Source organism: Nestor notabilis, unplaced genomic scaffold (genome assembly GCF_000696875.1).
Source record: "Nestor notabilis isolate BGI_N333 unplaced genomic scaffold, ASM69687v1 scaffold12540, whole genome shotgun sequence".
NCBI classification, from domain to species: domain Eukaryota; kingdom Metazoa; phylum Chordata; class Aves; order Psittaciformes; family Psittacidae; genus Nestor; species Nestor notabilis.
This window is the reverse complement of record NW_009912523.1, coordinates 110,693-124,986: the sequence shown is the minus strand read 5'-3', so window position 1 is coordinate 124,986 and position 14,294 is coordinate 110,693. Positions and strand designations below refer to the sequence as shown.

Here is a 14,294-nt window from a genome sequence, read left to right as displayed (position 1 = left end):
TGGCCTCAATATGTCAGTTTGTGTATTTCTAAACTAAGGGGTTTATAAGTATTTCACAGGACTCCAGAAAGGCTCTGAGAGTGTCTGCAAAATGTTTCAGAAATGGTAGCATGGCAAGTTGCACTGCAACGGAAGGAACATCACTTCAGAATACACCTCTGGAGCATTCATGCATTTGGTGACAGTCTCATATGACAGCAGTCCATTATTAAAAGACTGTCATAGATCTTCCACAGATGTATCATTCCCCTCTTCCCTAGAAATTTTACCTGGAGGAAAAGAAGAAGAATTTGTTTATTTGTCCTAGATGCACCCAGAAGATGTCAATCTTGTGTCAGTATGCCATTTGTTGGCATATGCACTATGTGATGTTCGTGCCCAGAGCACTGTTTTACAGGATGGCTTACCATGCAAAGGGCTAGACTCTTCAGTGGGGTTCATGGCAATTACACCTTATCATAAAAACACGATTACAATAAATTGTGCCTGCAGATTTTACAGAATATTGTGAATGCATCAACCATAGTTAAAGAGTTAGAAATCTTTCTGAAAAAGGAAAAAAAAAGTTGCATTAATATTTGAAAGGAAACACAGCTTCTTCCCTTTTATTACCAATAAACTGTAAGTTTAATAAATTGCCTGCCCTGTCAAAGTTTGACATACAAACCTTGTTTAACATACTGTGGCTGCCCCTTGCACTTGGAGGTTAAACGTACCACATAGAGCATGTAACTAGTGAAATGGGGTTTTGTTCATCCTTTCAGTTAATTCTGTGTGTTCTTTTTTCCCCTTCCCCTTTGTGCTGCACGGCTGATTACCACCCTAGGACCTTGCAATGGGACACAGACCCCTCAGTGCTGCAGCTCCAGTCTGACTCTGAACTTGGGTATATGTCAGCTCTTTTTGTTACTCACTTATCATTTCTTTGCAATAATTATGTTGAAAATGCTTCCCGGTTGAGCTGGTTTTATGTGATTTTCATTTGCGTTGTTGGCTCAAGAAGACCATAATTTAAGTTTCCTTTTTTTTAATCAATAAGAAGCTTCAGCAAAGCCATATTTGTGGGGAAAACCCAACTATTTAAAGAAGCTCGTGAAAAGATAAGCTGCTCTTTCTGTTGCCAGAAACACAATAGAAATAACTATTTCATAACAGATGAAATGTTATTATTGTGGCACTTATGTGCATGTACAGTTACATTGGTTTGTACCTGTTGATTCAGACTTTTCTCTCTGAATCATCTGCAAGCTACTTTTCCCCCTCCTTCCTGTCTGCCATAGTTATGCTGTTCCCACATGTAGTAACAATTTCCCCTTTTTCCTTAGGACCTGTATATGTGCTTATAATTGTGCACTTAAATATGATCATACTGCAAGAGTAATTGCCATCTTAATTGAGTTCAGTCCAATCAAGTGTTTTTTTAAATTGTACTACAGATAGATAAATCAGTATTTTCTAGTTTGGGATGGAACTTCTCTACCCCAAGCATCTGAAATAAATAGTTAAATAATTTATAAATGCCTACCTGCAGAGGTATTTAGGATAAACTGTTCCCCTAAAAAAGATAGGTGGAAGTCTCTCACATTCTTCAGAACTTGAGTCATAGGCAAAACCAAATCTCTTTGTTGAAGAAATTTACCTATGAACTTAAGAGCTTGCCTCTCTGAGTCTGCAGGCAAGCATCTTGTGCTTTTACTGGTTCATGTGAAATTCATTCACCATTCTATAAGAAAAACAACCATTTCCTTTTACTAATTGACAGTGCTCCCAGGTGCAGTTAGGGATGTTAGGTCTATTCGCCAGGAAAGATCGGAGGGAGTGGAAAGTATCCAGACAGCTTTCTAAACAGAGTTTCTTCACAACCAGAAATTTTAGGAATGTTTGTAATGTTCACCAGAGTGTGCCTTCAAATAGATGTAACTTCTAGAACTTTACCTGGACCAAACCAGAAAGGTAGAGTTTTTTGAGCTGTTTTAATACACAGAAACCTTTTAGAAATCTCATCTGCCCTTTCCCAGTAGTTTGAATTAAAAGATGACCACTCCCAGGAGCAAGGTTCCTCAAACAGCTATGCAAGGCAAGTTCCTTTATTTGACTTGCAGCAAGATTATCCTGTGTTGAGCAGTCAGTGCAAAGACAGCAAAGCAGCATGCCAAGGAGTAAATCCACAAGTATACTCTGTAGTAGAAGTCCTACCCCATTAGAAAGAAAGCTGTCCTCAAAACCAAGGCAGAATTAGAGAGAGGACCAGACTTTCCCCTGGTGTCATGGGACTAGATTAAAAAATAAAATTACCAATGCGAAATAAATCCTGCATTCAGTAATTAAATTATGTGTGTAGCAAAGCAATTCTAGCACATGCGTCTTTCTTCAGGTACCTACAGACAGAGGAATCAGTTTTAATGCATGGACTTTAGTTACAGTCCTACTGACATCCCATAGGCAGTTTTGAAAGCTTATATGCTCTCCAGGATGAATATTCATCAAACTGTAAATTATAAGAATTATGATCACCTCAGATGAAAAATGGGGATGGGAAAGCAATAGACAGTTTAGTGCTGCCCTAAAAAGAATTAGAGACTGGGACATTACAGTCCATATTTGGTAGAGTCCAGATAGGATGCTCCGGTTGTCCCTAAGTCCTTGGGACCAAGGGCTAGGCCAACTTCTAGTTATGCAAGAACCATTACAGGTTCCTTAACACGGACAAAAAAAACCTAAGAGAACACATTCCTTCAGATGAAGAAAGGTCTTCCTGTCTTTACTGGTATTTATCAGGATATGGGTAACACCAGGCATTTGTACAGGCACCAGGAATTCCTGAATTAGAAATGTTTTAGGTGAAAAATTCCACACATTTTCTCAGCACAGTGCTCTGGGATATAGCTCACTTCTTGGTTAGCAGTCTACAAAGAGGTTAACCCAACTAGCAGTTAAATCCAGCTGTCTAGTAGAATTGATGTTCCACATCCTCAAGCAGTTGAGGAGATAGGGAGTGACTTCACGTGAAACTGTTGTTAGAATTAGGTGAGGCTCTAATTAGGCACAGATTAGACACATAATTAATTAGAGATTACACTTAACGAAGACCACTGTTAAGAAGCTCTTTCAATGCCGAAGACTTAAGAATCTCAGTAAATGGAACCAGTAGCCTGGGACAGCAGGGGACTGGTTACACAGGAAAGTCTAACTGCACAGGTAGGCCACAGAGATTGCATATCTGGTGCTGAAGGAGGGAAAAGCATGTAAGATTTTGCTGGGGTGAAGTATTTATCAAAGCTTGAATTCACATAAAACCTCAGTTAAAGCAGCTACAGAAATGTAGCGCTACTAAAAATTTTGTTAGGTGAAGTATAACACAAGCTGTAGAAATTTTTCTGTCCCAGGTAATAGTGTAGAAGTTTTTTCTGTAGGATTTTCAAACAGTCATAGCTTTTCTTCATTTTGGCAAAGTCACAGATGGTTAGGAGAGTCTTAGAAGACTCAGACCTATAACAACTATTTCTGTTTTAGTGGTTTGTTATGTGATACAGTTGATTTATACTGATTACCTGCTGCATCTGGTTGAATTAATTTTAACTCGGCATGTAAGATAGATTATAGCCATATATAGCTGATGTAGCATTAATGCAGCTGAAGAATTCAGTAGGTGTCACCCAGGGATAACAATTTCCTTTTGAGACACCCATTTCCTTTACAGATATCAATCTTAATTGAATACCTAAACCATTGTAAATTAATTAGATCAAAATCCCTTTGACCTCTGTTCTTCAGACAGTCTGTAAAATAGAGCAAATATGGATAATGTGTATGAATTTTCTACTTTTCCAAATTGCTTTCTCTATGACATGGCAGTTCAGAAACACTGTATCCATGATTTTGTTATCCATAAACGTATAAGCATGTTTGCAATTGTTGATGTAGGCAACTGGACTTATATAGTTGATTTGTTATTATGTGCATAAGATGTACACATAATAATGGGGATGTGCACATAATAAGAAACTCTTTTCTCTGCTGAAAGTTGACTTTTTTTGAGTAAAAGACTTGAAAGTAGTAATTTGTTTATTCTTCCCTCACTACAGTCAAATAATAGTCAGGAAATAAATTGACTTTTTCCCCCACACTGTTGGGTGAACTGTGTATGACTAAGAGTGTTCATGACTGTGTTCAGCTGTCTTTCTTCTTTTTCCCTTAGCCAATCACAGTTAGTTGACTTTACTGAATTATTTTGTATGGATTATTTGAAGTAAGGGAAGAAGTAGAAAAAGAAGGCTATACTCACCCTGTTCCAGCTGTGTCTTGGAGCTCCTCTTCAGCCTTTGCATTAGGATTCTACTAATCATAAACCTATACCAATTCCACTACTAATGACTCCTGTGGAATGGAGAATCTCCTTTTTTATGGAAATTACCTACCTTGCCAATTAAAGGCTCTATTATTGCTCTCAGGTGAACATCTGACAGTCCTAATCCAGCCTGGTTTACATTCACTGTGCCCTTTCCACTATTGTGTATCTCAGACTGAGAACTAACTCTTTTGAGCAGGCAGAACATTGTAGTAATGATGGCACAAAGGAGATTTTTGTTGTTATAAGGGGCACAAACAGGTCATTTCTCTCTCCCATTTACAATCCCTCTCAGCAGCATGATCTAGAGGTTCAGTAACTCTATGATGCCAAGTGGTTCCTAGGTTAATTTTGTTCACTGCAATTAAGTACTTCTCATGCATAGTGTATAGTGTTTCATCTTAGCAAACATCGAAGTATTTTTTTATCCAGTTCATAAAAGTAAACACTTTTGTTGCTGCTGATGATGTACATTCAACATGACTAACCTTTTGATGTCATGTATTCCATCTTAGACGCAGGCTGCACAAACTAGGGGTGTCAAAGATTACCCAGGTTGATTTCTTACCTCGGGAGGTGGTATCATACTCCAAGGAGACACAGACACCTCTTGCCACACATCAATCTGAAGGTAAGAGTATTATTATTGCTATTCTTTTCCAAATAAATTTTCATAAAAAATAACTATTCAAGTAAGAGTTAAAGAATGTAAGAAAAATAATAGTAAATCATAATATAGCTACTTATCACATATTTTCTGCAAGAGGGTATTGTTTATGTGATTAATGGCTGTTCTGGTGAGAATAATTATAATAATGACTTTAAAGTTGTTGGAACCAAACTGTTTCTGCCTTACAATGGGTTGTGCTTAGATAGCAGTTTAATGAGAACATATTTTCAACTAAATCATTACGAATATAATTGAAACAGTGCTTTATTCCAATTTTCTTGCTTTCTCAAGGAAGTTGTTTTCTGTGCTTTGTAAAAGGGCAGTGATGGGAAGTTGCCCTCAGATACTCAATCAGTGTAATTGTGTCCCACTCTAGTAGGTGAGCCTTAGAAGTTACAGTTTAGATCTATGTGCTGAAAAAGGAGGCTTAGATACTTTGATGTGGACAGTCCTGCTTTCTGTCTGCTGACAAATATATTATCTGTACTCATGGAGCTGTTTGTTAGCTGTTTGGCTTTCTTGTTGACACGTAAATATGTGGAGTAGTTAGTAGGGGAGTGCTATTCTATCTCTTCCTTAGACTACACACTTGCCAGTGTTGTACTGCAGAACACTGACTGCAGGTGAGTTGAAACCATTTAAACTTAATGTAGAACTGTTCATTAGCCTGATGTAATTTACACACCATTACAGAACAAGTAGCAGAAATAAAACTGAAGGCAGTCTTGACTGCAATTTTTGCTGTTAACAACAAAAGGAAGGTTTGACAATTCACTGCTTTCCTGCAGCAGGTAGATAGTGTAGAACTTCACCAGGCTCCATACAGAAGAAGAATCAAGTAGGCTGCAAAACGTGCATGAGTAAATCTTTCTAAATATAAGTTGCTCCCAGGGATGATATAGTGATAAGCATAGCCTGCTTTTTTTTCTGCCACTGGGTTACAAGGTCTGCCTTCAAGAAACCACAAATGAAAACTGCTGAGCTGGATACACAGATTCTACTGTCACAGACCACAAGTTTACCCTAGTCATCTGTTGTCTTGAAATAGTGACTTTGAGCACAGGCAACCTTGTTGCTTGGATGCTGCTTCTTGAGCAGCATGTCCTGACAGCTTTGCCTTCTTGGTGGGAGAGACTGCCTTAGAAGGCTCCCTAGTTCAATACAGTTCATGTCTGCTCATCATTGAGGGCTGCTGAAGCCTCAAGAAGATGGAGTTTACCTCTGAGGCCTTGACTTCCTGGATAGAGACCAGTAGGTGCTCAACTCTGGGACATTATCATGGAGTCATTGTTAGATCAGATGGAGAGGATGCCCTTCCTCCCTGACATGGGGCCTTTATCCACTACAAAAGCCTATGGGTAAGGGGACTTGAAGACGTGGCTTTGATGTGTCTCAGGCTCTCAACTCCAGCACTCATTAGCTGACATGCCCTTGTGAGCAGGCTAACCTCTCCAACCTCTCTTGAGGAAGCAACATCTTCGAATAAATTCTTGCTTTTTTTCCAAGGAGCTCTTCAATTAATACAAAATCCATTTATTGAGTAGATAAGAGGACTGTGTCCTTCCCGCAAACCCCCAAACAGCAGTGTGCTGCCATGGAGCCCAGCAGTCAGGACAGCAAGCACAGAGGACAATGTGGCTTGTCTTGGTTCTCCCAGCACAGAGGAAGCTCTTGTTCCTCACTTGTATGATAAAAAATAAGTTGAAACATGGTCTTAAGACATGGACTTGGATACTTCATGTCATGGACTTTAAACTGCCGAGGCTTTTCCTCTAATGGGTAAAGACAAATCGTGGTTTAATGACTGAATTTATTATCTTTCATATTCTCCGTGTCATCACAGTCAAGTAAAAAACATCAGCTAAAGTGAAGTTCTAATATTTAGACACAGAGATAATATTGCCTATCACTTCCCTCGGATGTGTAGGGGAAAGTTTAACTTATATTTCCTTTCCAATCTGTTGCTAGGGAATACATTAACTTGGACATGAACATGGCCCTGCATCAGTAAAGGAGAGTCAGGAAAGTTTGGTGAATCCATCGAAGTGGTATTTAGTTGAAACTCTCTAGGGGGTAAATAAGCTCAGTGATTTTTGTCTCTCAGGTCAGGTGGAAATGAATTGTCAGGTTTTCAACTTCCTATGCCTCCTTTATCAATGCTGAGCCCTTCATACTGTCACTCTAAACATGAACAGCAAACAGAGGGGAATTCCTCAGAACAGTTTTGAGAAGTCTCTATGCTGTTCCTATGCATTCATGTGATAAAATATAACCATTACCTTTTCAAAATAAATTGTGCAGCCATTACTATGGGTATGTGATCAGTTATTCAGACACTGAAACCTCAGAGTTTGAGAAAAGAGAAGAAAGAAACTCCTTATTTTCTTAGATGAGTCTGAGCTTTTGGAGTTCAGTCTTTGCTGCCTGCCTTGGACACTGGAAATGTCAAAATGCAGAATTTTAGGATGAGATTGTCAGACGTTTGCTTCTGGTTTGGAAGACAACAAATGAAGGGATACAGCACTGGTTGAAAAGGTCTTTCCTGTACAATTAAGCCCCTGAAAGAGGACTTTGAGTCCCTTCAAAGTTCTGCAGCATTTTTTGAAATGTCAGTATCAGGTTTTCTACACATTGGTTCTCTAGAAAGAAAGATACTCTGAGATGGCTTAGGCCTACTGCTGTTCTGGAGCTCAGTGGATATAGGCCTTTATGGAAATGGCTATTCCCCACCAAAGCTTATAAAAACAGTAATGGAAAGCTTCACTGTGGCAAGTGCTGTGTGGTGCCAGAGAGCTAGATGCTATGAGCACTGAAGTCTCAGCTTGTCAGCTGCTAATTTTAGAAGAAATAATGTGGCATTATTCTTCACTGTGTAAAAACAGATTAACTCCTCTTTTCAGAACAGGTAATTCACTTTATTTCAGAGGAATAATGACATGTCATTTCCCCACCTGCTCTATTATTTAGGGAGATGTGTATATGCATCGTTCAACTCTTTGATCACAAGTACCTAATTCTTTTGCTTTATTTAGGTCACAGTAAGCTTCACCCTTTTCTTTTCTTCCTTGTAGGATGACTTCAAAAGCACCCAGATCTTGGCTCTGGAGCCTGAGAAAAAAATGCTCTTTACTTTTCCCCTCCTCCTTCTATAATTGAATTTGAATTTAGGTATTTGTAGGCATTGAGAGACATTTCACTTGTGCTGCTTTTTCCATTCTGGAGTTGATTAAGATCTAGACTATGCCAAGTGTTTTCTGAGAAGCTTGTGGGACGCATTCGTTCACCGTATACTCTCGCATTTCATCCTGTAGCCTTTGATTATCGGACCCTTCAAAGCACTGCAGAACTTTGCAGTCCTTTGCTGAATGACACCTAGGAGAAAGCAGCAACAGACAAGCCATGGCTTGACGTCTGCCCAGGATGAATCCCTCACTGCCATATAGCAGTGGAAGGAGGTCTGTATGTTTGCCTGTAAGCTACCTTTCCAGACAGGAGAACAGCCTGCACGTTCAAGCTCTGCTAGGTGCTTGCTTCAGCTCCAGCTTACTGTTCTCCTGCTCACTAATGTGCCAGGAGGTAAAGTCTCAGTGAGGAAAGCATCACACTGCCTTCTGTGCTGGGAAGGGGGTAATCCTCTTATCTGGCTTCCCTCAAAACACAGGGGACAGTAAAAAGATAAAGGTCTGTGAGCTCTCTGGCTTTGCTCTCCAGTGTCAGGAATGTTGTTATTCCTCTTTAATGAAGTAGAAACTACTTCTTCAATGATAAAATGAGATGGTCTCACTTTTCTGGCTTGTCAGAGTGTCACTGTGAATAGGTTAGTCTGAAATTACTTTCTGAAAATGTAGATCTTGTATACAGGAGAAGAAGATCTAACTTTCTAGAATAAGGAAGGTCTTATGCACTTCACCTGTGTGTCATCTTCAGCAGATGGTTGTTCATATGGGGGAAACAAATGTGTTAGCATACTCACCCTTGAGCAGGATAACCTCGTCCTACCTCACACCTATTTGCCCAGTTCTGGCAGAGAACGCAATTCAGGACCATGCTCCATCTGTTTGTCTGCTGTATTCAAACACTGAGGATATTTTGGCTATTAGAGAAAGAGGGAAAAATAAGCTTTTTTCTCCATTTGGAAGTTGACTGGAATGGAGTGGGAAAACAGAGGTGAAACTCCAGAGGCTGGGTTGGGTTCTTCATCTTCCGACACTGTAATTCTCTGAACTAAGGTTCCTCAAAGTTACCCTTTTTTAAAGCACTAACAGAGGCGAGGAGAATTCTGTTCATAGTTTAAGACTTGTGAGACCAAAACACATGAGTTTAGGTATCTCTCTGTGAAATCAAGCATAAGTGACTACTGTAGGGTGATCCAAGACTTTCTCTAGGTGCCATTGACTGCATTGAATAGTTCTTCACTGACTAGCTTGACAGCAGAGTGCTTCATGTAGACATATTAATGTAGGTTTCTCATTATCGAGTAACCTGCATGTGACTGAAAGTATCATACACTGGCTCTGTGAGGGCTGTATCCTACTCTGAGTTTTGGTAATCAGATGAGGAGTTTCCTGTGACTAGGACTGACAAGCCCCAGTGTTATGAAAACAAGTCAAGCTTCTGGAGGTTCCATGATAAAATCCATAAAGTTATTTTTACATTTCACTGTTAGGGGCTGAGATTTCCAGGTTTAATTATCGTGGAGCTCTGGCTCTGTCTATCATGTAAGATAAAAACTGATTTAATGAAAGAAGATTGGCTCTGGTCACACACAGTAGGAGGTCTGAGGAAGGAAAAGTCCTTAGGGATCTTAGGCTTTGTCCCTGATCATTTCATTACACAGGGACAGAGTAATCTGACTCTTTGTAGCTCCTCCACAATCTTAACAAAATCCTGGAAATCTAAGATAATGTGCAGCAAACCTCTAGCATGGCAAATTCTATACCAGGCCTGTTGTGCCTTCCCATATCTGACTGTAGCTCAGCCCTAGCTTTGTGAATGCATGCTGTACTTAAGAAACGCCAGTCTCAGAATTAAGCAAAATCATAGTTGAGCTTTCCCATGCCCAATCTGTCTAGAGCTCATGGATCAGAAGCTGCAGGTTAAGTTAACCTACTTTGGCTTTTCCCTTCCAGAGAATCTTAGGGCTCACCTCCAGTTTGAAGAGGACAAGACAAGCCTTGAACCCTTCATTTAATGGGAAATGCAGATGCACATTTGTGCATCACCATGCATGCAACATATGTATCAGGATGCATGAAAATATGTGTGATGGAAAGGTATCAGACATAAGGGGCGGGGGGGAAGCAGAGACGCTCTTTTGTAAACAAAAGGTAGTGTTTGAAAGCAGAGCAGAACTGGGATAGAAATCATCACTAAACAGAGGATACAACCTAAAGATGAATCAGTGTTAAAGCAGAAGTTCTGTTTTTAAACAGACAGCGCCTTAGTACTAATGGGCACTAATTTTATAAGAAATGTGCTCTATTTGTCTATTCTAGGCGGTACCCTGCGTCAGTGAGTGGTTTTAGTTTCTATAAAAATCTAGTTTTTTCTTCTCTAATCTCAGTCCATCAGAATCATACTGTGGATCTCAATAGCTGGCATAAACACCCTAATTCAAGACTGCTTTGTTTGATTAAATCAACAAAGCTTATTTTGTACTGTTGTACCAGACTGTACAAGATTGGATGAGACTAGAACGAAGCGGAGCAAAGATTTGAGGCATTGCGCTGGAAAACAGTCTTTCAATAATTCCCTTTTATGCAGCCACAACTGCATCCCCTTTCCTATATAACAGGATTTCAAAGGTGGAACATTTATTTATTTCATTTCAATTTTACGTAAAAACCCTCCACAGGCATTCAGGCTGCGCTCTCTGGTGGTGAAACGATGAACCGACGCATCGTTCCCAAGGGATGCTGGACGTGAGAGAAGGAGCTAGGGAGGCTGGTGTGACCTGGGGAAAAACACTGTGTTCCACTCCTAGCAAGCTACAGACATTAGGTGTATACCACTAAAGGCTTTCGTCACCAACTAGCTCATGATAATTTCATGTAGTACAGAATTATGATAAGGGCTTGGCTTTGGAAAATGTTTTTCTCTGTTGTCTGTTGTACAGAATAATGTATTTGACACTGACAAAGGTTTCTTGTGGAAGGAAGAATGAAGAGGCTGTATTCTGTGGTCATTCAGTTTGGTATTTGAGGGCAGGAGGAGAAATCAGATGTCTCATCTCCTGAAATATGTAGCACATACGGGCTAAAATAGGATTTCTGTCAGTCAGTCCCACCCCATTTCTAAAAGGTGGCCTGTTGCACCTGTCGGTGTATTTATCAGTGATAATTGCTGCAGTATTTTCTACCATTTTTCCAGGTCCTCTCTAAAGACTTCTGGAGAAGGGTTTTTCTTATACTCAGGATGTTTTTCAGATAGTTTTCATTTTCTCTCAATGTTAAACTGTTTTGAACAGTCAGATCTGAGAATTTATTAAGCGTCTGTAGTCTCTGGGAATTATCTACTAAAAATTGATTTAATGAGAGAAGATTGGATCTGGTCACACACGGTAGGAGGTCTGAGGAAGGAAAAGTCCTTAGGGGTCTTAGACTTTGTCCCTGATCGTTTCATTACACAGGGACAGAGTAATCTGACTCTTTGTAGCTCCTCCACAATCTCAACAAAATCGTGGGAGTGTCTTCTGAAAACCAGGCCCACAAGCATGGGAGCTTCCTGCTCCAGGGGGGCCCACACCTTCTGCAGACCCTGGTTCTCTTACACAAGGTACCTCTGCATTAAATGCAAGCCCAGGAGAAGTATCTAATAATTCTTTAGAAGGCTGGAAAGGAGAACAGCAGACTTGTCACAACTGTGGTTACACCTTCTCTAAACCATTCAGGCTCCAGACGATGAGGAACAAACCAGAAAGCTTAACTGCCTTCTCAGTGAAATAGGGAACCAGGTTTTAGGCTGTGGCTGCCTCAGACTGGACTGTTGTGCAGCTGTCATTCTGTGCATGGAAGGAGTACTGCTCCAAAGCCTCTGCAGACAGCATGGAGAAGGACCATGCTCTACTGCCTTGACAATCCTTGCGTTATTCTTTTAAGCAAGTGGATCCCATCCTCCACCCAAGGAGGTTGCTCTAGCCTAGAATAAACAAAAAATGTTGTAGTCGGCCCCCTTGTGCATAACTCAACCTGCTCCTTTGGTTCCAGTGGGAAATACGTAATTCAATGATCACAGTACATCTGGTGTCACTTGGTAGAAAACAAGAACTCTGATATTAGCAGGCTTGACCTCAAACTCCTTTAACTAGCTGCAAGTCATCTCACAGTGCCTTTGACCCATCTTTGTGCCCTGACATCTGAAATCAGCAGTGATCCATGAATCCAGAAAGAAGCACTGTAGTACCTGTATGCAAATTGAATCCTTTGTTGCCTGGAAATGAAAACCATCCTAGCCATGTTTTACACATGAACAACTGCCATAGAGAGCTGATTTGTTATGTGTTCCCCTCAAGTAACCAAATAGTTCTAAACTAATTTGCAAATATGTGACTGTCAATATGTAACAACTGAGCTTTAACATGAGAACAGAAGGAAAGTATCCCACTAATGAACCATGATTTCCCCAATCAAGTCAGTGAAAAGACAGCAGCCAATTTTACTCTATTTTTATAGTTTATAGTTCTTACTTTACCATATGTATCATTTCAGTGATATTTGACTATACTTTAAATTCACAAAGCGTTGTACATGTTACAATGCTCAGATTAGAAATCATAGATACGAAAAATGTATAAAAATGGGGAAAGTTGGGTTAACAGTGCTTCCAAGAGAACAATGAAGGCACAGCTTCTTTTTTTTTTTTTTTTTTTCCTACAGGAACAAATCATGCTGTTTCCTACCATCCCTGTAATTCCTCCTTTAGCCTAATGGATGATGCCTATTTAGTATATACAAGAAAACTAATACTATTGCGTGTTTAGTAACCTTTGGCAAACTCTGGCTTTGTAACATGGACCAATCTCCACTGGAATTAAAGACAAGATTAAGAAAAATGTGTATGGCAGAAGTAGCAGTTATTAATCCTCAGTGCTCTAATTAGCACTTAATCTTTCTAATCCTGTAAGTAGATACAAAATCAGGGCTGAAATAGACACAGGCCGTAATGTGGAAAGCCCTTCATTAGCAGTGTTAAAAAGATGTACAGAAAAGAAACCAGGGCTGTGTTACTTCACACTTTTCAATTTGTTTCTTGGCACTTGTGACTCAGAGAAAGGAAAAAGATTCACATGCCAAAGTCCCCTCCTCTGTTTTAACCCATGCTTCTAATGTACTGAGTCGAAAATTATGCAACTGAAAATTCTCCTGTTCATCACCTCTCTTCCCCCAGTTCTATAGCTGAGCCACAGTTTAAGAAGCTGGCCAATTGTGCCCCTCTATAGTCTCCTTTAATTGGCTCATTTCCATAGGAGAGGCCAGCTGCCCAGGCTAGAGTGTCAGCTGCTTGCCCTCAGACTAACTGGAGAGGGAGCCAAGTGGCTGGGTTGGGTAGAATGAAGAGGGTTTGCCACACCCCACTTTGTTACCCTCCATAGAGACGAATGGGGATGCACCCCAAGCTGGGTCTTTGTTCACCAAGTGGATCTTCACTGCCTGGTCCAAGCACCTGGTCAGAGCCCTCCAAAGGCAACCCTGATCCCCACTTCTTCCTCCCAGGAGCCGCTCCCAAGGTTGAAAAAGCCATGCTGTAGTTATTGCAATGATGAATCAGAGATCTCATATGAAGTACTTGAGAATCCCTCCTTCAAAATCAGTAGTAGCTGGATCCTTTCCAGGGAATCCTTTTGCTTGCTTACACACATGAAGAGTTACTATAAAAACTGAAGAAAAGATCTGGATGGGGAAATTTTTAATGGAATGGATATGTCAGTGAAGTAAGTGTCTCAGTGTGAATTCCTACTGGCCACTATTAATAGAAGATGGAATTCTCTTCTGCTGCAATACAATAGCCTGTCTCCACAAATAATGTCACTTTTCAACCAGACCCTGGCTGCTGCTTGCCCATCTATCTTATTTTAAATAAACTTTGTATAAATTCACCCTGAGCCACAATTGGTTTAGATGTATGTTGTAGCCAGAAACCTCCAAAACGGGCACGCTGTTCTTGCAAGTTAATGTCCAACTTAAGGCCCACAGAAAGGGACAATATAATCATTATTTTTCTAAAATGTGTTGCACTCAAGCCATGAAGCTTCACACTTACTTTAAGTCTATAATTGCA

The 14,294-nt window shown here is 40.2% G+C and overlaps 1 protein-coding gene across 1 annotated transcript in view; it reads left to right on the top strand.

Annotated features, from left to right (window-relative positions):
• The window catches only part of LOC104409865 (cytoplasmic dynein 1 intermediate chain 1), a gene marked incomplete at its 3' end in the record, with an annotated part of 132,697 nt that overhangs the window by 22,475 nt on the left and 95,928 nt on the right, over positions 1 to 14,294 (top strand). The window contains exons 4-5 of the mRNA XM_010019872.1: positions 827 to 886; positions 4,864 to 4,979. Coding sequence (XP_010018174.1) covers positions 827 to 886; positions 4,864 to 4,979 — 176 coding nt within the window. The remainder of the gene's footprint in view (positions 1 to 826; positions 887 to 4,863; positions 4,980 to 14,294) is intronic.